The sequence below is a fragment of the Anomaloglossus baeobatrachus genome, chromosome 1, assembly GCF_048569485.1.
Source record: "Anomaloglossus baeobatrachus isolate aAnoBae1 chromosome 1, aAnoBae1.hap1, whole genome shotgun sequence".
NCBI classification, from domain to species: domain Eukaryota; kingdom Metazoa; phylum Chordata; class Amphibia; order Anura; family Aromobatidae; genus Anomaloglossus; species Anomaloglossus baeobatrachus.
This window is the reverse complement of record NC_134353.1, coordinates 612784818-612809441: the sequence shown is the minus strand read 5'-3', so window position 1 is coordinate 612809441 and position 24624 is coordinate 612784818. Positions and strand designations below refer to the sequence as shown.

The following is a 24624-nucleotide window of genomic DNA, read 5'->3' as shown; positions in this document are numbered from 1 at the left end:
CCAGTTTAGCGGGCTTTACACGCTGCGATCTCGTTAGCAAGATTGCAAGCGATCGTACCCGTCCCCGTTGGTTGTGCGACACGGGCAAATCGCTGCCCGTGCCGCACAACATCGCTTACCCCCATCACACGCACTTACCTTCACTGCTACGTCGCTCTGGCTGGCAAACCGCCTCCTTTCTAAGGGGTTGGTTCGTGTGGCGTCACAGCGACGTCACACAGCGGCCACCCAATAGAAGCAGAGGGGCGGAGATGAGCGGGACGTAAACATCCCGCCCACCTCCTTCCTTCCGCATTTCCGGCGGCCACGGGTAAGCTGCAGTTCATCGTTCCCAGGGTGTCACACGGAGCGATGTGTGCTGCCTCGGGAACGATGAACATCCGACGCACAGAAGGACATTCGATTTTTTGAAAATGAGTGACGTGTCAACGAGCAACGATAAGGTATTTTTTCTCGTTCACAGTCGCTCATTTGTGTTACACGCTATGATATGTCAAACGATGCCGATGTGTGTCACTAACGACGTGACCCCGACAACATATCGTTAGATATATCGTAGTGTGTAAAGGCCGCTTTAGTGTGTTGTGGAGACATTTAGAGAGCAGATAAGTTCAAGAGGGCAAGATCAGCAAAAGGAAGCCATAAGTAGCAACAGAGATTCAGTACACAGCAAATGGGTATAACCAGCTAGAGAGAGACTTGGAAGGGAAGTGAGTCTAGTGTTAACCAGATGGACAGAGCATAGCAGGCCTGAAGGTCACACACACACACACACACACACCAACTCCTTTTTACTGTAACGTGCTGGATACAGAACATAAGAAAACAAAAAAGTGAGCCAGAGTATGAGTTAAGGCCGCTTTACACGCTGCGATATCGTGACCAATATCGCTAGCATGGCTACCCGCCCCCATCGGTTGTGCGACATGGGCAAATCGCTGCCCATGGCGCACAACATCGCCCAGACCCGTCACACTACTTACCTGCCTTGCAACGTCGCTGTGACCGGTGAACCGCCTCCTTTCTAAGGGGGCGGTTCATTCAGCGTCATAGCGACGTCACAGCTGCGTCACTGAACCGCCGCCCAATAGAAGCGGAGGGGCGGAGATGAGTGGGAAGAAAATCCCGCCCACCTCCTTCCTTCCGCATTGCGGGCGGGAGGCAGGTAAGGAGAGGTTCCTCGTTCCTGCGGTGTCACACAGACCGATGTGTGCTGCCGCAGGAACGAGGAACAACTTCATTACTGCTGCAGCAACGATATTAGAGAATGGACCTCCATGTCACCGACGAGCGATTTTGCACGTTTTTGCAACGATGCAAAATCGCTCAAAGGTGTAACACGCAACGTCATCGCTAAAGCGACCGGATGTGCGTCACAAATTCCGTGACCCCAACGAGATCGCTTGAGCGATGTCGCAGCGTGTAAAGCGGCCTTTAGTGTGATGCAGCTTGTAAGCTCATGTTCATAAGACATAAAAAAACAAAACTGAAAATAATATTAACATATACCCTGCTGTAACTAATTAAAAGCATAATGCATATACTGTAAACAAACATAGGGTAATTAGTAACACTATTTTTGATCAAAAAAGCGTAAAGCCATCCCACCACGCCAAGGTGTACCCAATCGGGACAGACAGTACCTACACTCTCTAATATTAAACCCTCACCATGTGTCAACAGACATCAATCTGAATAAGGGCAGAGAGTGGCTGGGTCCTGACTAGACACTCACCCATGGGAAGCAATATAGATTAAATGCCCTGCTCACTAAGAAGGTAGTCTTTTGTACTCAAGAGGGTAGATCCAGGCAACTACCGTCCAGTAAGCCTGACATCAGTAGTATGCAAAGTTTTTGAGGGCATTTTAAGGGATGACATGCAAAAATATATTGCAGAAAATAATATGATAACTGACAAACAGCATGGATTCATGAAAGATAAGTCGTGTCTAACCAACCTGTTGGGGTTCTATGAGGGGGTAAGTTCAAACCTGGATATTGGTAATGCAGCTGATGTGATTTATTTGGACTTTGCAAAGGCATTTGATACTGTACCACATAATAGCCTTATACTAAAGCTCCAGAAGCAAGGACTAGGGGACACAATATGCAACTGGGTAAGGAATTGGCTAAAAGATAGGAAACAAAGAGTAGTCATAAATGGTACATTCTCTAAATGGGCTATAGTCAGCAGTGGGGTGCCGCAGGGATCTGTGCTTGGACCGATTCTTTTTACTCTCTTTATTAATGACCTTGTGGATGGGATTGATAGTACAGTGTCAGTCTTTGCCGATGACACCAAACTATGTAGGATATTAAAAACTGACCTGGATAGTACAATATTACAAAAAGATCTGGATAAGATGTCAGAATGGGAAGATACTTGGCAAATGAGATTTAATGTTGATAAATGTAAAGTAATGCACCTAGGCATGAGTAATCCTATAGCTGCGTATACATTAAATGGAAGTAAACTCGGGACTACAGAACAGGAGAAGGACTTGGGTATTCTCATTACAAATAAGCTGAGCAGCAGCACTCAATGTCAAGCAGCAGCTGCTAAAGCAAACAAGATTTTAGGGTGTATAAAAAGAGAGATTAGATCCCGTGATCCCAACGTATTGTTACCCCTCTATAAATCACTTGTAAGGCCACATCTGGAATACGGGATCCAGTTTTGGGCTCCACATTTTAAAAAGGACATTCAGAAGTTAGAGTCAGTTCAAAGGCGGGCAACTAGACTATTACAAGGAATGGAAGGCCTCCCATATGATGACAGGTTGAAAAAGTTAGATATGTTTAGCTTAGAAAAAAGACGTCTCAGAGGAGATCTCATTTATATGTATAAATACATGTGTGGTCAATATAAAGGACTGGCACATGACTTATTCCTTCCAAAGACAGTACTAAGGACTAGGGGGCACTCACTGCGAGTGGAAGAAAAGCGATTCCGAAACCTAAATAGGAAAGGGTTCTTTACAGTTAGAGCGGTCAGGCTGTGGAATACCCTACCACAAGAGGTAGTAATGGCAGATACTATAACAGCTTTTAAAAAAGGGCTGGATGATTTCCTCAGTACACAAAACATTGTTGGTTATAAATGACTTAGTGACTAAATGTAGAACTGGTGGAGGAAGGTTGAACTAGATGGACCTAGGTCTTTTTTCAACCTAAGTAACTATGTAACTATGTAACTATGTAACTATGTAACAGTGCAGCCCCCTTCTTAGTGAGCAGGGCATTTCATCTATATTGCTTCCCATGGCTATGTGTCTAGTTAGGACCCAGCCACTCTCTGCCCTTATTCAGATTGATGTCTGTTGACACATGGTGAGGTTTTAATATTAGAAAGTTTAGGTACTGTGCCGATTGGGTACACCTTGTCGTTGGTGGGTTGACTTTACACTTTTTCGATCAAAAATAGTGTTTCCTATTTACCCTATGTTTATTTATATGCATTATGCTTTTAATTAGTTACAGTAGGGTACATGTTTATATTATTTTCAGTTTTGGTTTTTTTGGATACAGAACATGCAGCACTCACCTGTGGCTACTGCCCGAGCCACATTACACTCATATCTGTGTAGTAAGTTGTTTTGTTCCCATATCTATATAGTAAACTTCATTCTACTCCCATATCTCTGCATTAAGTTCCTTTCTGTTCTTGTACTTATATAGTAACCTCAGTTCTGGTACCATATTTATGCAGTAAGTGCATTTCTGTTTCTATAGCTATGTATTAGGCTTGGTTCTGTTTCTGTATCTATGTTGTAGTTTATTTATGTTACTGTGTCTATGCAGTAATGTAGTTTCTGTTCCCATATTGATGTAGTAATGTTGATTCTGTTCCCCTACCTGTGCTGTAGTTTCTTTCTGTTCCTGTATCTATGTAGTAATATTGGTTCTGTTCCTATATCTATGTACCAGCCACCATTATGTTTAAATATATTTGTATGAAAATAATGCTGCATATATTAAACTGATTTAATTCCTTAAATTAAAATTAAATTAATCATAAAACATGCAAGGATAAATATAATAATAGTCCTTAATTGCTTAATACCAGAGAGACAACTGTTTTATTGCATGAACATTTATCCATACGTTGTTTTAAAGAGAATCTATCACCAGATATTTGCTATTTAACCTGAAAGTAGCATGATGTAGAGACAAAGACCCTGATTACAGCGATACATCACTAAAGATGGTGTCACACATAGCGACGACGACAACGACGTTGCTGCTAAGTCACCATTTTCTGTGACGTAGCAGCTACGTCCCATCGCTGTCGCTGTGTGTGACATCCAGCAACGACCTGGCCCCTGCTGCGAGGTCGCCGGTCGTTGCTGAATGTCCTGCTTCATTTTTTGGACGCTGCTCTCCCGCTGTGAAGCACACATCGCTGTGTGTGACAGCGAGAGAGCGACGAACTGACGCGAGCAGGGAGCCGGCGTCTGGCAGCCTGCGGTAAGCTGTAACCACGTTAAACATCGGGTAACCAAGAAGCCCTTTCCTTGGTTACCCGATATTTACCTTAGTTACTAGCGTCCGCCGCACTCACGCTGCCAGTGTCGGCTCCCTGCTTCCTGCATACGTAGCTGGAGTACACATCGGGTAATTAACCAGATGTGTACTCTGGCTAGGAGTGCAGGGAACAGGGAGCCGGCACTGGCAGCGTGAGAGCGGCGGACGCTAGTAACTAAGGTAAATATCGGGTAACCAAGAGAAGTGCTTTCCTTGGTTACCCGATATTTACCTTAGTTACGCTTCCACGCGTCGCTGCTGGCTGGGGGCTGGTCACTGGTCGCTGGTGAGATCTGCCAGTTTGACAGCTCATCATTGACCATGTAACAACGCAGCAGCGATCCTGATAAGGTCAGATCGCTGGTCGTGATTGCTGCTGCGTCGCTATGTGTGACACCACCTTAACTGGGCTGCTTGCTTTAGTTTTGATAAAATCACTTTTATCAGAAGGAGATTATCACTAGAGGACTGATAAGCCTGCTGCCATATAGTCCTCCACATTCATGAGCTCTGTATAACCCTGTGAGGGTTGGACTAGGCCCTTTGCTCCTGCTCTCAATACACCTATCACAATGTATTATAGTAGTGTGAACTGTGTCCATGTATCTATTGTGTACGTAATGTGTTCATACATAGATTATAAGTGTGGCCATCTAGTGTCCGGTTTTAGGTAATGCTCCTTGGTGTAAAGAATAAATTCTGCCAAGCAACAGGAAGACTATAGGCAGGAAACAGTTAAGCTTGGTGGGTGGCCCACAGGAGGAGGAGATAGCTGCATGATATAGACTACATCTTGTTCTAGTCAGTAATAAGTAGTTAGTAGAAAGCTGTACTAGTGGGTAGTATAGCAAGTAAAAGCAGTGTGCAAGCTACATAGATACCTTAGGCGGTAGCAAGTGGGTGTTTATAGCACCTGTCACACGATCCTCGGGTCACAGCAGGAATGGAGCAGGACTACAGTCAGGGACGTGCAGTAGGTCACTACTGTCCTGCAGTCGGGAGCTCCAGCCTGAACTCTACCAAGGTTCCTGTCAGTGGACTGATTCCAGCAGTATGAGTCCTCAAGTGGAGACTTGGCATAGACCTGGGCAAACATGTCAGCACAGAAACCTACATTAGACAAGGCGAGTCCGACAGTTGTCGACACCATTGCAGAGAATTGGTTCCTGTGGGTGGGACAAGACCCTGGCCAGGGAGGACTATATGACTTTAATGTGCGGGACTGTGGTGCCAAACAGTAAGGAGGAGGATGGAAGAACAGCCACTGTAGCACCAGGAATGATGGCACAGTCTGAAGGAAACTTGTGCTTTAAAGCTAAATGTGCTGTCAAGAACTTGTTCATGTGTTGTACACTCAGTGGCAAAGTGTTCACAGGATTGTGCAGTGCTAAGTAAAAGACTGTTCAGAAAGAAACCAGTATCTGTGTCTGTGACTCGCCAGCGGAAAAATCCTGGCCTATATAATGGCCTAATCACAGGTCCACATACCAAGTAAGGATCACCACAACCTTTCCCTTCCCCCTTGCTTTGTGGAGGTGGCCGATGCAAGGACCACTGAATAACTAAGCTCCTCGCCCACAACTACCGCCCCATTCCACCACCACAACCCCACCCCCACCATCGACTGCCAGCTTTTTACCGATTCACACATATACACATGTGTATACACACATATATACATGTGATTTTACCAAAACTACAGAAAGAAGCCGAGTAAGTGACACATTGCTGGAATCATGATGTACTGAAATAGGGTAGCAAAAACCTGCTGACAAATTCCTTTTGGCAGGATTTTATTATAGTATGCTTTGTTACACATAACCATCAGATTTGCTGCTAATGATTACCTTCAGGACGTTCGCTAAGAAAACATCTTCTAGATGCGTGGCAAATCCTTCACTTATCCATTCTTCTGTCCAATCATGTGCACCAATGGCCAACCCAAACCAAGCATGTGCGATTTCATGGCAGACACGTGAAATGCAGAGCTGATTTCTTCCAGACAGCACACTTTGTGTTAGATAAATAATATGTGGGCTGGGTCAGAAAAATAAAGAGCAAATTACATATTGGGCATTAACTTGTTGCAGCTTGAACATCTCATCTATTATATCCTCTTTATTAGCGTTGTCATATCATCATTCACATAAGAATGCCAGGCTCTCACAAGTAAATTTGCAACACAGAAACAAACTTATTATACACAATATATATACACAGTTATGATATATACTACATTGAATGTTTTTTTGTATTAGGACATAATAAAAAAGAACATCTGGTCCTTAGAAGATATTACAATTAGTTGAATACAACCTCAAATGAACAACAACACATGGCATATTACACCCTGCCATTATTTAACAAAAACAGGGATAAAATGCAGAAGCAGTATGTGAAAAATTAAGTACACCCTATGAATCAATAACTTGTAGAAACACTTTTATCAGTAGTGAAGTAATTGTTTTCTGAATGAATATATCAGTTTCTCACATCGTTCTGGAGGAATTTTGGACCATTCTTCTCTAGAATGTTGCTTAAGCACGGATCTGCATAGATCTCTTAAGGGTATGTTCACACAGCCTATTTTCAGGTGTGTTTGCAGCCTATCTGCTCTGAAACCCATCTGATAAAAGCACTAATTAAATGCTCCAAAGAATAAACATATTTATGTCTATGTAAAGAAAACTTGTTCATATGTTCAGACTTTGAGCATCTTTTAGGTTTACAAAAATGCTAAGTGGTTAACATAGTGGGCTGCATTCATATCGCATTATTGCAGTCTGTGACACCTTTGTCGTGGCTTTTGTGGCTGCTCCTACTACTGCTGCTGATGTTACTAACAAGGGCACAACAATCAATCAAAAGGTATGTCCACCACTGTTGCTTTTACAATTTGGCTTTTTTTGTATGTCTGAAGCCCCTAATATTCCTCCTATTCCTCCTCCATTTACTTCCTCCTGAGTCATAAAAAGCCAATTTTTTGTAAATGGAGACTCTAATTCGGGTCTCCTTGTTGTATGTTGCCTGTAGTGGCAGGGATCTCAGAGCACCAGGCCTACACCTGTGACTCATCCACCTGTTACTGATCGGTGTTTAAGCTAGACATGCTGGGCTTGTTCCAGGCTCTGTCCCATGCATCCATGCTGTGCCATTATACTACTTGTACTCTGGGGCAATTGATGACACTTTAGTAGTGTCTGCTTCTAATTTTTTTAAATGTGAAGACTCCCAGTTGCGTCTCCATGTTGATGTTGTCAATAGTGGCAGTGGCTAGGGATGAGCGAACCCAAGATTCGGTTTTCGAAACGAACACCAACTTAAAAAAGTTCTGATGCTTTACATGCGAACTTAACTCATGCGAGCAACACTCTGCTCAGGGATATTTGGCCCTGTACGATCCGCTTGCCGTGCTTGAATGGCTCACACTGGGGGTAACAACAGCATCATTGAATGTAGTGTGTAAAAAAAAAAATTGAAAAACTCGCCCACCCTCCCTTGTAAGTGATCTGCTTATTTGGGCGGAGACTCAAACTGACAATCAATGATTCGGAACCTCCTCAGGCCAAGTTCGGCCCAATGGAGGTTCAGTTCATTTGCTGTCAGCCAACTAAACCTCCAAAGAATTGCTCATCTCTAGCAGGGGTCTCAGACCACAAGGTCTACACCTGTCACCTCATTCACCCCTTACTGATCAATGTTTTAGCTAGAAATGCTGCACCAGGCCTTGTTCCAGGCTCTGTCCCATGCATCCAAAGCGGCGATACCACATATGTGTATTTAAAAACAAAAACAAACAAAAAAAATCTTTATCACTGCACTGTCTGATCGCCCATGCATTTCTGCTGATCAGAGCAGCATCGCTCTGATCAGCAGAAATGCTCATCTCCTGTGAGTGCCAACGCTATGTTGGCTCTTACAGGAAGTGAGGCATGGAAGCATCAGGGGTCATCAGCTGACCCTGCACCACCATGACAACACATTGTCACCTAGTGATCACATCATGGGGATGCCGATGGCGGCAAGGAACAACATGATCCCCTTTAAATCACACTGTCAATGTTTGACAGCGCGATCAATGGGATTAACAGGGGTGGGTGGATCTCCGATCCAACTCCACCTGCTAGCCACACATGTCAGCTGATCACATCAGCAGACATGTGTGGGGAATACCACGGGCTTGCCGCTGGAGCTCGCGGTAACCAGAGGGAGGCGACCAAGGACCTACCAACACGTCCTTGCTCGTAAAGGGATTAATAGTCTAGGAAGATAATGGCTGTGCTTTGAGTTGCTTTGGCAGCTTTTTAGCCCCCCTGAAGGTGTTGTCTATGGCTTTTGCTTTGCTTTCCATTGAATTCAATGGGGTTTGGATATGTTCATAGCTTCATATTGTGTAAGTTTGAAGGTAGACTTAAGTCCATCGAGTTTAACGCATGACTTAACCTAACATGTTGATCCAGAGGAATGCAAAAAACCCATGCAACAGTTAGTGAGGGCCACATTAGGGGAAAAATTCCTTTCCAACTCCACATACGGCAATCAAACTAGTTCCCTGGATCAATGCCTCATCATAGAATCCAGTGCACGTAAATAGTAATATCGTATTTTTAAGAAAGGTATCCAGGCCTGTCTTAAATTTTAGTAGTGAATCAATCATTACAGTATCATGTGGCAGAGAGTTCCATAGTCTCACTGCTCTTACAGTAAAGAATCTGCATCTGTGCTTATGATTAAACCTTCTTTCCTCTAACCGTAGTGGATGCCCCCTTGTCCCTGTTGCAGGCCTAGGAGTAAAATGATCATTAAAAAGATATCTGTACTGTCCCTTCATATATTTGTACATTGTAATAAGATTGCCTCCATGCCTTCATATTTCCAAACTGATTAACCCCAAATTTAATAACTGGGAAAGTCGGTAAACCAAACCTTGAAAGGTTTGCTCATCTCTAGTCCAGAGTGGTCATCAACGGACTTTGGAGGCGTCGGATGAGAATCTGATACCAATCCACCACAGCTTGTTGAATGAAGTTTCCAGCAGATCCAAAATCAAGGTGGGCAATCTCAGAGAACTGAATACCTCCATATCATACAGATACAGGCAGGGTCATATGGGATATTTTTTCACCTAGGGTGGCGCCTCTTACTGACCCCAGGGAACAAAGTCCCAGCCTCACAGGGCATGCATGGATGAAGTATTCAGCAACTCAGCAGTAGAAACACAGACCCTCGGCACGACGATGTTCTCTATGTTGCTCAGACATCTTGATATAGTCCACTTGCATAGGTTCAGAGACAGGAGCAACAAGTTGAAACTGGGACTCCAGTGGCCTCTGGAGGGATGGAGTGAGATTCCTTCTCACGTGTTCCTTGTCATGTGTTACCTCCATGGATCACTTCTGGAACCTGAGGTTGACCTGTGTAGCCAAGGAAATCAGGTCATCCAGCGTACTGGGAATATCACAGCCTGCCGGTTCGTTCTAAAATCTCCCAGATAAACATTCCCAAAAGGCAGGCGTCAGTACCTGATTATTCCAACCCAGTTCAGAGGAAAGGGTACAGAATTGAACCGCCTACTGTGTGACAGGCTGAATACCTTGATGCAGTTGCAGAAGAGAGGACACAGCAGGGGTGATATGACCCAGGTCATCAAAAACTCTCCGGAAGGTTTACAGGAAGTCTGAGACATTGGATGCAACAGGGTCTCTTCTCTCCTACAGGGGTTTGACCCAAGCGAGAGCCTCCCCACTGAGGTGCAACATTAGGAAATGCCACTTTGGCCCAGTCCAAAGAAAACGGGTGGGCCAACAGTTCAAAGTGCAGGGTGCACTGATTGATGAATGCTCAGCACAGCTTAGGGTTGTAATCAAAACGAGGTGGAGCATATAGGCGAGGTACAGATGCTGTCAGTGCTGAAGCTGCAGGCTGGATTGATGCAGATGAGACAGCCAGTCCAAGGTCATTAAAATGGGCATTCGTGGATAATAGAAATTACAGAATCTGATCCTGCTGTTCCCGCATGTGCAACATTTCCCGGTAGAGTGCTAGGAGCGAAAAGGTGTTGAAGTCATCAAGGCCGGAGCAAACTGTGACCCTTGCCAGTTTTGAAGTGGAAAGTGGCAGTGGACCCACTGGACAACAGGAGGACCCGAGCTTAATCTGACGTGGGAGGGGCTTAATTGAGCGCATACCGGTTGTATGCCAGAACCCCAGATGGTGAGGATGGGCTTGGCTGCCGGTAATCACCAGGTGCCACTCCCAGGGCCGCAGATCTCTAGGGCAGGGACGGGCTCAGGAACAGGTAGGTACACTCTGTAGTGCAGGCGGGATGGCTGATGCAGACATTGAGGGCACAGCAAATACTGAGAGCTATGGGAAGGTGGGAACAGGGACAAGTAATGGGCAGCAGCATAGGTAATGTGTACAGGACAAATGGTACTTGACAACTAGTTAGCTAAGCAGACTCTAACTAACTCACCACGTTGCTCAGGCACCTTCGCTAGCCTTACCTACCTAGTGCCTCTCAGCCATAGGGAAGGTGTGCGCACACATAAGCCCCCTAAGGCCACTCTAGGATGACCTCTGTGGCATGCACAGGCCCCAGGAGCAGGAGTCAGCAGGAGCACACGTGGACAGCAGTGGAGAGGTGGGGAAGAGCGCAGTCAGCCACAGAAGTAAGTATGTCAGCATCCCTGCTGCAGGTACGCCAATGTTACATTGCTGAGCTATAACTCAGCTTTTCCAGCATCAATACCTACCTCAAACGTATAACTAACTTGTGAACCAGGTTCCTTTCATTAACTACAGTTTCAGAATGTATCATCATTAGCGATAAGGGGACCTGTGGATGTTAGGGTATGCCAGGTTTGGACGGACTTTAAAAAAAAGTTTGGTTCGGAACCCGAACTGGACCCTGGATGCCAAACCCATATCAGTCAAAAAAGACCCAAACTTGTGTCCTGTAAAATGGCTATAAAATGGTCATAGTAGGGGCTAGGGGGATGCAAAAGGAAACAAAACGGGGGGAATTTATTTGCAAACAAATGTGAATAGGGAATAAATAATAAAAAAAAGAAACCATGGGCTTTCTGATAACCAGCACAGGTAAAGCAGACCACTGTGATTATAACCCTCAGCTATCAACTTTACTTTGACTGGTTATCAAAACTCAATTTTTTTTTTAAGTTATTAATAAACTGTGTGAGCTCCGCCCTATTTTTGATAACTAGCCAAGGTAAAGAAGACAGCTGGGAACTGGTACCATCAGGGTAAGTGGGCCCATGGTTATTTAGCCCCTTCCAGCCTGAAAATAGCATCCCGCTGCCACCCCAGAAGGGGTGCAAACATTAGATGCCCCAAATCTGTAACTGTGCCCGGCTTGTCCGGATTGCCCTGCTTCAGTGACAATCAGAGTAATACTTTAGGGGTTGATGTCAGGAATTAGGAATGGAGAGCCATCTACCAGATATCCCCATTACTAACCCAACAAGTGGTGTGGTAAAAATAACACAGACACAGGGAAAAAAAAGTTTGTGTAAATAAACACTCCCACACACTTCCTCTTTTACCAAGTTATTAATAAAAAAATCCTAAATGTTCCGAGCTAATCCAATTGGTAAATAAAGACTTCTCCTAACACTCCCTCATTCACCAATTTATTACTTCAAAATAAATCCTGGAAGTTCCGATGTAATCAAAAGTGTAATGTCCCACGATGTTCATCGATTCCTATGAAGTTGTGCTCTGGGAACTTTCTCAGAACGAGGCTGCATAGATCACTGCTGTTTAGTGGCAGTCCGAAATTTCTCAAGAGTGGTGATGTCACTGAGTTATTGACGTTGCCACTCATGATAAATTCCAAGCTGCCGCTCACCGGCAGTAACCTATGGAGCGTTGTTCTGAAAAAGTTGTCAGAATGATGTCTCATAGGAATCGATGGATATCGTGGGACATTACTCTTTGGATTACGTCGGAACATCCAGGATTTATTTTGAAATAATAAATTAGTGAATGAGGGAGTGTGGGGGAGTCTTTATTCAAATAAACTTTTTTTTCCTGTGTCTGTGCTTTTTAACTCTATTCTTACTGGGTTAGTAATAGGGATGTCTAAAAGACACCTCTCCATTACTAACCCCTGGGCTTGATGACAGCTGTAAAATAACAGCTGATATCAACGCAAAAAGTATTACCTTGATTGCCACTGGATCATGATGACCAGGAAGAGCCTGGTAAAGTGCCAGAATTGGCGATTCTAATGGATGCACCACTTATGGTTTAGGCTGCAAAGGCCAAATAGCCATGGGCCTTCCCACACTGATACTACCAGCCGCCAAATGTCTGCTTTTCATTGGCTGGTTATCAAAAATAGGGGGGACCCCACAACATTTTTTAAATGTTTTTTATTTAAATAGAAATGGTGTGGGATCCCCTCTTTTTTTGATAACCAGCCAAGTTAAAGCTGACAGCTGAGGATGGCAGCTCGCAGTTGTCTGTTATACCTCCACTGTTTACCAAAAATAGGTGAGAGCCCACTTCATTTTTTTTTTTTATTGCTACTCTTCAGAGCAGCAGACAGGCAACTTCCACATGCAATAAAGCATGTTGCACTGCAGCCTTTCAACAAACATTATTAACATACGAACATGACCCGAACTCAGACTTTTTGTGTTCAAGTCCAAGACATGGACACCGGATGTTCGTTACAAACCCTGAACTTTCAAGGCATAGTTACCTCTCCATCTGGATATAACCTGATGACCAGGTTATAACTTGATGAAGAGGCAATTGTTCCTTGAATCAAATAGAAATAGACCATACATTCTTCTCAAGACTTGTTGGACTCATTTCATCTCGTTATTCATGGCAGCGCAGAGGAACCCTGCATTCCTCTATCCATCAATAATATCAGATCAGTGTCTCAGAAAGCTGTGTTATGGCTAAGTAGTGTTGTGTGGAATGCCATGTTCATTTGAGTATCGGAAAAACTGGGTTACAGTTTAACAGTATGATATGAGCTGCCGTGATCATATGTCAGCAGTGATCATAGATATTGCTCCTCAGGGGAATTCTGTTTCATACACAGGGAGCATAGCTACTATAGAGTGCACTAAATTAGTAATGTAAGAAAGCAAATTACATATTATAATTTACATTATGCCAAAACTTATTTACCAAAAGTTTACAGTTCCTGGAGGAGGGGAGGTGCTCTAGTTTTGGAAGTATCCATGCCTCCTCCCTTTGACCAAGATGTAAAGCGATATCCTCATTGCGGTGCTAATAGCTCAGACAGGTAGTCGAAGAAACTAAATTATTATGTCACAAAAATCAACTACACAATTTTGTAAAAGATGCGCAGAATAAAATTACAGAACTTCCCCTCTAATCCTTGTTTATCTCTCTTTCATTGCTTTGGTGGGATAAAAGAATCTATGCTAATAATAATATGTCAGGAAGGCGGAAATATACAGTCCCAGACTGTTTTGTATACATTGCTTTATCCTCTTCAAAATGTATCCCTCATTTATCTATTTTCTTTTGCACCATAGTTTCATCATCTCCATCTCTTTATTATTATTAATTATTATTATGTCTAAAACCTAAAATGAACATTCATTAAGACTTCTTTTAGCTAGGATAAAACAGATTGTGTGGAGATTAATGTTTTGTAAACTAAAGGGGTTTTCTGTGACTGATATTGATGGGCTATCTCTAGGATGGGTCATTTACAGTTAGGTCCAGAAATATTTGGACAGTGACACAATTTTCGCGAGTTGGGCTCTGCATGCCACCACATTGGATTTGAAATGAAACCTCTACAACAGAATTCAAGTGCAGATTGTAACGTTTAATTTGAAGGTTTGAACAAAAATATCTGATAGAAATTGTAGGAATTGTACACATTTCTTTACAAACACTCCACATTTTAGGAGGTCAAAAGTAATTGGACAAATAAACCAAACCCAAACAAAATATTTTTATTTTCAATATTTTGTTGCGAATCCTTTGGAGGCAATCACTGCCTTAAGTCTGGAACCCATGGACATCACCAAACGCTGGGTTTCCTCCTTCTTAATGCTTTGCCAGGCCTTTACAGCCGCAGCCTTCAGGTCTTGCTTGTTTGTGGGTCTTTCCGTCTTAAGTCTGGATTTGAGCAAGTGAAATGCATGCTCAATTGGGTTAAGATCTGGTGATTGACTTGGCCATTGCAGAATGTTCCACTTTTTTGCACTCATGAACTCCTGGGTAGCTTTGGCTGTATGCTTGGGGTCATTGTCCATCTGTACTATGAAGCGCCGTCCGATCAACTTTGCGGCATTTGGCTGAATCTGGGCTGAAAGTATATCCCGGTACACTTCAGAATTCATCCGGCTACTCTTGTCTGCTGTTATGTCATCAATAAACACAAGTGACCCAGTGCCATTGAAAGCCATGCATGCCCATGCCATCACATTGCCTCCACCATGTTTTACAGAGGATGTGGTGTGCCTTGGATCATGTGCCGTTCCCTTTCCTCTCCAAACTTTTTTCTTCCCATCATTCTGGTACAGGTTGATCTTGGTCTCATCTGTCCATAGAATACTTTTCCAGAACTGAGCTGGCTTCATGAGTTGTGTTTTTCAGCAAATTTAACTCTGGCCTGTCTATTTTTGGAATTGATGAATGGTTTGCATCTAGATGTGAACACTTTGTATTTACTTTCATGAAGTCTTCTCTTTACAGTTGACTTAGAGACAGATACACCTACTTCACTGAGAGTGTTCTGGACTTCAGTTGATGTTGTGAACGAGTTCTTCTTCACCAAAGAAAGTATGCGGCGATCATCCACCACTGTTGTCATCCGTGGACGCCCAGGCCTTTTTGAGTTCCCAAGCTCACCAGTCAATTCCTTTTTGCTCAGAATGTACCGGACTGTTGATTTTGCTACTCCAAGCATGTCTGCTATCTCTCTGATGGATTTTTTCTTTTCTTTCAGCCTCAGGGTGTTCTGCTTCACCTTAATTGAGAGTTCCTTAGACCGCATGTTGTCTGGTCACAGCAACAGCTTCCAAATGCAAAACCACACACCTGTAATCAACCCCAGACCTTTTAACTACTTCATTGATTACAGGTTAACGAGGGAGACGCCTTCAGAGTTAATTGCAGCCCTTAGAGTCCCTTGTCCAATTACTTTTGGTCCCTTGAAAAAGAGGAGGCTATGCATTACAGAGCTATGATTCCTAAACCCTTTCTCCGCTTTGGATGTGAAAACTCTCATATTGCAGCTGGGAGTGTGCACTTTCAGCCCATATTATATATATAATTGTATTTCTGAACATGTTTTTGTAAACAGCTAAAATAACAAAACTTGTGTCACTGTCCAAATATTTCTGGACCTAACTGTATATTTTATCAGTGGGGTCTCAACAGCCAAAATCTCCTTGATCATTGTAACATAGTGATATAGTTTGTAAGGCTAAAAAAAAGAGAAATATTCATTAGAAATGTTCAAAAATATCATTCAACCGTGATGGTAGTCCACCAGGTGGAGTTTCTCTGGATTGTGCAGTGGCCACTTGGCTGTGTGCTGAGTTAAGCTGGGTTCACACATAGCGACAGCGACAACGACATCGCTGTTACGTCACCATTTTCTGTGACGTAACAGCGACCTTGTAAGTCGCTGTTATAATCGCTGCTTAGCTGTCAAACACAGCGATGCAGCAGTGATCATAACGTCGCTACATGTGCAGAGAGCAGGGAGCCGCGCACACTGCTTAGCGCTGGCTCCTTGCTCTCCTAGCTACAGTACACATCGGGTTAATTAACCCGATGTGTACTGCAGCTACATGTCACAGTGCAGAGAGCAGGAAGCCACGCACACTGCTTAGCGCTGGCTCCTTGCTCTCCTAGCTACAGTACACATCGGGTAACTTAACCCGATGTGTACTGCAGCTACATGTCACAGTGCAGAGAGCAGGGAGCCGCGCACACTGCTTAGCGCTGGCTCCTTGCTCTCCTAGCTACAGTACACATCGGGTTAATTAACCCGATGTGTACTGCAGCTACATGTCACAGTGCAGAGAGCAGGAAGCCACGCACACTGCTTAGCGCTGGCTCCTTGCTCTCCTAGCTACAGTACACATCGGGTAACTTAACCCGATGTGTACTGCAGCTACATGTCACAGTGCAGAGAGCAGGGAGCTGCGCACACTGCTTAGCGCTGGCTCCTTGCTCTCCTAGCTACAGTACACATAGGGTTAATTACCCGATGCGTACTGCAGCTACATGTGCACAGAGCAGGAGCCGGCACTAGCAGCAAGAGCGGCGGAGGCTGGTAACGAAGGTAAATATCGGGTAACCAGGGAAAGGTCTTCCCTTGGTTACCCGATGTTTACAGTGGTTACAGCTTTCCGCAGCTGCTAGACGCCGACTCCTGCTCCCTGCTCGCTTCATTTCGTCGCTCTCTCGCTGTCGCACACAGCGATCTGTGCTTCACAGCTGGAGAGCGACGACGAAACAATGAAGCAGGACATTCAGCAACGAGCAACGACCTCACAGCAGGGGCCAGCTCGTTGCTGGATGTCACACACAGCAACAGCGACGGGACGTCGCTGCAACTTCACAGAAAATGGTGACGTAGCAGCGACGTCGTTGTCGTCGTCGCTGTGTGTGACACCACCTTTAGAGGGCACAACAAATTTACACTGTTATAAAAGTTGAACACTGATTACATTGTTCAAAGTGTGATATCATCATTGTGCTATGAAAAGATATTAGCATGTACAAAAATGCAAAGGGGGTAATCACTTTTGTGATATACTGTGTGTATATACAGCTCTGGCAAAAATTAAGAGACCACTGGAAAATTTTCAGTTTTTCTGATTCTTCTCTTTATAGGTATATTTTTTTTTGAGTAAAATGTAAATTGTTCTTTTATTCTATAAACTACTGACAACATGTCTCCGAATTTCCAAGCATTGCAGCTTGATTCATACGTCCTTCGCAAAGTTTAATCTGCCAAATTGGACCATAGAGGACTGGAGTAAGGTAATCTTCTCTGATGAGTCTAATTTTCAGCTTTGCCCAACACCTGGTCATCTAATGGTTAGACGGAAACCTGGAGAGGCGTACAAGCCATAGTGTCTTGCACCCATTGTGAAATTTGGTGGAGGATTGGTGATGATCTGGGGATGCTTCAGCAAGGCAAGTATTGGGCAGATTAAACTTTGCGAAGGACGTATGAATCAAGCCACATACAAGGTTATCCTGGAAAAACAGTTGCTTCCTTCTGCTCAGGCAATGTTCCCCAACTCTGAGGACTAGTTTTTCCAGCAGGACAATGCGCCATGCCACACAGCTAGGTCAATCAATGTGTGGATGAAGGACCACCACATCAAAACCTTGTCATGGCCGGCCCAGTTTCCAGACCTGAACCCCATTGAAAACCTCTGGAATGTAATCAAGGAGAAGATGGGTAGTCACAAGCCATCAAACAAAGAAGAACTGCTTACATTTTTGCACCAGGAGTGGCATAAGATCACCCAAAAGCAGTGTGAAAGACTGGTGGAAAGCATGCCAAGATGCATGAAAGCCGTGATTAAAAATTATGGTTATTCCACAAAATATTGATTTCTGAACTCTTCCTGAGTTAAAACATTAGTATTGTTGTTTCTAAATTATTATGAACTTGTTTTCCTTGCACTATTTGAGGTGTCTGAAAGCAATGCATTTTTTTGTTATTTTGACCATTCCTTATTTTCAGAAAATAAATACAAAGTTTATTGCTTGGAAATTCGGAGACATGTTGTCAGTAGTTTATAGAATAAAAGAACAATTTACATTTCAATCAAAAATATACCTATAAAGAGAAAAATCAGAAAAACTGAAAATCTGGAAGTGGTCTCTTAATTTTTATCAGAGCTGTATGTACAGTTAGGTCCAGAAATATTTGGACAGTGACACAAGTTTTGTTATTTTAGCTGTTTACAAAAACATGTTCAGAAATACAATTACATATATAATATGGGCTGAAAGTGCACACTCCCAGCTGCAATATGAGAGTTTTCACATCCAAATCGGAGAAAGGGTTTAGGAATCATAGCTCTGTAATGCATAGCCTCCTCTTTTTCAAGGGACCAAAAGTAATTGGACAAGGGACTCTAAGGGTTGCAATTAACTCTGAAGGCATCTCCCTCGTTAACCTGTAATCAATGAAGTAGTTAAAAGGTCTGGGGTTGATTACAGGTGTGTGGTTTTGCATTTGGAAGCTGTTGCTGTGACCAGACAACATGCGGTCTAAGGAACTCTCAATTGAGGTGAAGCAGAACATCCTGAGGCTGAAAAAAAAGAAAAAATCCATCAGAGAGATAGCAGACATGCTTGGAGTAGCAAAATCAACAGTCGGGTACATTCTGAGAAAAAAGGAATTGACTGGTGAGCTTGGGAACTCAAAAAGGCCTGGGCGTCCAAGGATGACAACAGTGGTGGATGATCGCCGCATACTTTCTTTGGTGAAGAAGAACCCGTTCACAACATCAACTGAAGTCCAGAACACTCTCAGTGAAGTAGGTGTATCTGTCTCTAAGTCAACAGTAAAGAGAAGACTCCATGAAAGAAAATACAAAGGGTTCACATCTAGATGCAAACCATTCATCAATTCCAAAAATAGACAGGCCAGAGTTAAATTTGCTGAAAAACACAACTCATGAAGCCAGCTCAGTTCTGGAAAAGTATTCTATGGACAGATGAGACCAAGATCAAACTGTACCAGAATGATGGGAAGAAAAAAGTTTGGAGAAGAAAGGGAACGGCACATGATCCAAGGCACACCACATCCTCTGTAAAACATGGTGGAGGCAACGTGATGGCATGGGCATGCATGGCTTTCAATGGCACTGGGTCACTTGTGTTTATTGATGACATAACAGCAGACAAGAGTAGCCGGATGAATTCTGAAGTGTACCGGGATATACTTTCAGCCCAGATTCAGCCAAATGCCGCAAAGTTGATCGGACGGCGCTTCATAGTACAGATGGACAATGACCCCAACCATACAGCCAAAGCTACCCAGGAGTTCATGAGTGCAAAAAAGTGGAACATTCTGCAATGGCCAAGTCAATCACCAGATCTTACAACAAAATATTGAAAATAAAATATTTTTTTTTTGGGTTTGATTTATTTGTCCAATTACTTTTGACCTCCTAAAATGTGGAGTGTTTGTAAAGAAATGTGTACAATTCCTACAATCTATATCAGATATTTTTGTTCAAACCTTCAAATTAAACGTTACAATCTGCACTTGAATTCTGTTGTAGAGGTTTCATTTCAAAACCAATGTGGTGGCATGCAGAGCCCAACTCGCGAAAATTGTGTCACTGTCCAAATATTTCTGGACCTAACTGATATATATATATATATATATATATATATATATATATATATATATATATATATATATATATATTGTAGCGGGGTGGGTGTCCCCCAGGACGACAATGAGGCAGTGACACAAAACAGTCTGATCCAAACAGTTTTATTGTCCTTGCTGTACAGGAAAAGTCATCCGGAACACAGCCGGGTTACTCACAGTCCATACGGTTCCCCGTCACACAGGCACGGCTTGCCGTAGGAGACGGTCTTACTATACTCTGCTTTGCTATTCCCGGGGGTCCACAGACCTGTGTTATAGTTCCAAACAGGCCTGAACTCTCCTCAGCTTCCTGCTCTGCAACTTACACAACAGGCTCTGCCCCACCCAGGCCTTTACAAAGAGCTTTTAAATGAGAACTGTGGACATGAGCCACCTGCATAACCCGGCCTGGAGGTTTCCGGACTGACCACTATGTAGGGCTCTAATATGTTTCTGTGCGCATTCTGGGAGATACGTACCGTCCGTCACATATCAATGGCCCCGCTATCTCACATACCCCCCCCCTCCGTTCAAACCCGAGGGGATGAACGGACGCACCCAAACAGGCCGCCCGAGACAGGGCATCGGCATTGCCCTGGGATGAACCGGCCCGATGTTCTACCGTAAAACTGAAATTCTGAAGGGACAGGAACCAGCGGGTGACCCGGGCATTCCGTTCCTTCGCATTTCTCATCCAGACGAGGGGCGCGTGGTCCGTTACCAACCGAAACTGTCGCCCGAGCAAATAATAGCGCAGGGACTCCAAGCCTATTTAATAGCCAAGCACTCCTTCTCCACTACGCTATAATTATTTTCTGCCGGGGCAAGTTTCCGGCTCAAATAGGTAACCGGATGCTCAGTTCCGTTCACCTCTTGCGAGAGTACGGCACCCAGACCCACCTCGGAGGCATCTGTATGTACCAGAAAGGTGTTACCGAAATCGGGGCTAATGAGGACCGGTTGACCACACAAGGCAGTCTTCATGGACTGAAATGCTTCCTCAGCCTGAGGAGTCCAGCGTACCATAGCCGCCTTTTTCCCCTTCAGCAGATCGGTCAAAGCTGCTGTTCTCCCGGCAAAGTCCGGTATAAACCGCCGGTAATACCCGACAATGCCGAGGAACGCTCTCACCTGTTTAGTGGACACTGGTCTGGGCCACTTTTGGATGGCCTCTATTTTATTTACTTGAGGTTTGATCACCCCGCGGCCAATCACGTACCCCAAATAGCGGGCTTCCTCCTGACCGATTGCACATTTCTTTGGGTTTGCGGTCAACCCTGCCGCCCGCAGGGAGTTAACGACGGCCTGGACCTGGGACAAGTGGGTCTGCCAATCGGAACTGAAGATGATGATGTCGTCTAGATAGGCGGATGCGTACTTCTGATGGGGTTCCAACACTATGTCCATCAGTCTTTGGAAAGTAGCCGGGGCTCCATGTAAACCAAAAGGCAAGACAACATAGTGATAGAGCCCCTCTGGTGTAATAAAGGCCGTTTTTTCCTTGGCTGACTCTGTCAGCGGCACCTGCCAATAGCCTTTGGTAAGGTCATGCGTCGTGAAATATTGAGCCTTTCCCAACCGTTCAATAAGTTCGTCCACCCGGGGCATAGGGTAAAGGTCGAACTTGGAAACCTCATTCAATCTCCGGAAGTCATTGCAGAAACGTAGCGACCCGTCGGGTTTTGGAATCAGCACAATGGGACTAGCCCAGTCACTCTTTGATTCCTCGATCACCCCTAGGGTAAGCATCTGTTTCACCTCTGCTGCAATGGCTTGTCTCCGGGCCTCGGGCACCCGGTACGGTTTCATACGCACCTTTACCCGAGGCTCGGTGACAATGTCATGTTGGATAACCGAAGTACGGCCGGGTATCTCGGAAAACACATCCGAGTTCTGCTGTACCAACTTCCGAACCTCCCGACGCTGCAGTTTAGTGAGGGTGTCGCCTAAGTGTACACTCCCTTCTGTTCCCAGGATGGGTGGCACTACAGGTTCCCCCCAGGGCCCCACCGGTGTTACTCCCGTCACCATACAGTCACGGTCTTTCCAGGCTTTAAGCAAGTTAACATGATACAGTTGTTCCGGCTTCCTCCTCCCCGGCTGGTATATTCGGTAGTTCACCTCCCCCACCTTTTCCCGAACCTCATACGGCCCCTGCCATTTGGCCAACAGTTTACTCTCGGCCGTGGGCACCAAAACCAAGACCCGATCCCCTACATCAAAAGATCTGATGGTGGCTCGTGTGTTATAAGTGCGCCTTTGTGCCCCTTGTGCCCTTGTTAAATGTTCTTTTACAATAGGCAAAACCGCTGCGATGCGGTCCTGCATTAGAGCCACATGTTCAATCACACTTTTATATGGGGTGGGCTCCTGTTCCCATGTTTCCTTGGCTACGTCCAGCAAGCCCCTAAGGTGTCTGCCATAAAGCAACTCGAATGGTGAAAAACCCGTGGATGCCTGCGGCACCTCTCGGAGCGCAAACATAAGATAGGGCAACAGCATGTCCCAGTCCCTCCCATCCTTGGCAACCACTTTTTTAAGCATGGACTTAAGGGTTTTGTTGCACCGCTCGACCAGCCCATCGGTTTGCGGATGGTACACCGATGTGCGCAGGTGCTTTATTTTCAACAGTTTACATAATTCTTTTGTCACCTTGGACATAAACGGGGTCCCCTGGTCAGTAAGGATCTCCTTTGGTAACCCAAGACGACAAAATATGGCAAATAATTCCCGAGCAATAAGCTTCGCGGAGGTATGGCGCAGCGGAATGGCCTCTGGATAGCGTGTGGCGTAATCCACAACCACCAATATGTGTTGGTGACCGCGTGCGGATTTTACCAGGGGCCCTACCAGATCCATTGCGATCCGTTCAAAAGGTTCCTCTATAATTGGAAGAGGCACCAATGGACTCCGGAAACTCGCAATGGGCGAGGTCAGTTGGCAGTCCGGGCAGGATTCACAGAATTTCCGTACATCTGCGTACACTCCTGGCCAAAAGAACCTCCGTAAAATACGCTCTTGTGTCTTGGTAGCCCCTAAGTGTCCCCCCAGGGGGTGTGTGTGAGCCATGTTAAGCACTGCCTGACGATGGGATTGTGGCACTACCAGTTGCTCTACTATCTCTTCCCTGCTTTTGTCTATTTGGTAGAGTAAATCATTATAAACCGCCATGCGGGGAAAGACAACTTCTGCCCCTGGTTGTTGGGCCACCCCATTCACCTCTTTTACATTCTCCCACGCCTGGGAGAGAGTAGGATCCCTTAGCTGGGCCGTCCCGAAGTCCTCCCGGGATGTTTCCAGCTCCGGGATCGCTACAGTCTCTTCACTTTCCCCTGCCAACACCTCTAGTGGACCCCTGTCAGGATCTCCCCCTGTCCCAAGGTCGGCAATCCCTACAGCAGGTATCACCGACTCGGGATCATCGGGCTCCGCACCCAGATTCATTTTTGCCTGGGAAAAGGTATTATTTCTATCCCACAGGTACCAAAACAACGGAAAATCCCTTCCCATTACTACCCCATATGGTAGGGTTTTCACCACTCCTACCACATGCGTCACGTCCCCGCACGAAGTGGAGAGGCATACCTCTGCTGTTGGATATTTGCGGAGTTCACCATGTATACACACAATCCCAACCTCCCTCTCCGTGGACTCCGACCCCGAGATCAGCGACCCATGAACGAGGGTCACTATACTGCCTGAGTCCAAAAGGGCCTCTGCCCGATGTCCATTTACATACACATGACAGAGAGGAGGTTCAAGAATAGGGCGTGCAGCATACACCGTATTAGCATACATAGACATTCGGCGGGTGTACCCACAATCCATGGACTCCGTAATCAACGGGCAATAAGCGGCGATATGGCCGGGCCCTTGACATCTCCAGCACTTCATAGCGGTGGCCCCACCAGTTTTTGTTACTATTCCTGGGGGAACTAGTCTTTTGCCGCTCTCAGTGTGGGTTGCCCCCTCAGTATGGGCTTTGTTTTTGTTGTTCACCAGTGCCGTACGTGTCTCTCGGCCAGGGTCCTGTGGCCGCCGGGCTTGACGCACTGGGGCAGAGTCTCGTATAAAGTCCTGTGTGGCGGTATATCGCTCAACTAAACTCACCACCTGGTCCAGGTTACCCGGGTCTCCTTGCCCCACCCAACGTTGAATAGCGACTGGCAAAGTCCGCACCAACCGGTCGACCACCACCCTTTCCACCATCTGGGCTGGAGACAACACCTCCGGCTGTAACCACTTTTTAACCAGTTGTAGTAAGTCATATGCCTGAGACCTGGCTGGACAGGTCTCCATATAGGCCCATGAAAACACTCGCTGAGCCCTCACGTAGGTATTGACCCCCAGACGTGCAAGGATCTCACCTTTCAATTTCTTGTAGTCCAGGGCATCCTCCCGGCTGAGGTCGAAATAGGCTTTCTGGGCGTCCCCTATCAGGAGCGGAGCCACCACTTCCGCCCACTGGTCTGCCGGCAGTTTTTCCTGCTCCGCTGTGCGCTCAAAAACCGTGAGAAAAACCTCCACGTCATCCTCCAGGCTTAGTTTCCGCAGGGCAGAGCGAACCCTGTCCCGGGGCACCCGTCGGTCGGAGTCAGTTGCCGCCGGTGTCTCACGCAGAGCCGCAATCTGCTGCCGTAGCAATGCATTCGCCTCTTGTTGTTGTCGCTGGGTCTCCTGATGCTGCCGCCGGGATTCCTGATGCTGCCGCTGGGAC

At 45.3% G+C, this 24624-nt stretch overlaps 1 protein-coding gene across 5 annotated transcripts in view; it reads right to left on the bottom strand.

Annotated features, from left to right (window-relative positions):
* The window catches only part of AOPEP (aminopeptidase O (putative)), a 670220-nt gene that overhangs the window by 362820 nt on the left and 282776 nt on the right, over positions 1–24624 (bottom strand). For all 5 annotated transcript variants that reach the window (XR_012724789.1, XM_075318588.1, XM_075318578.1 and 2 more), the window contains one exon: positions 6373–6562. Coding sequence is in view for 4 of the 5 variants with exons in the window: in XM_075318588.1 (XP_075174703.1) it covers positions 6373–6562 (190 nt within the window). In the remaining variant the exon portion in view is untranslated. The remainder of the gene's footprint in view (positions 1–6372; positions 6563–24624) is intronic.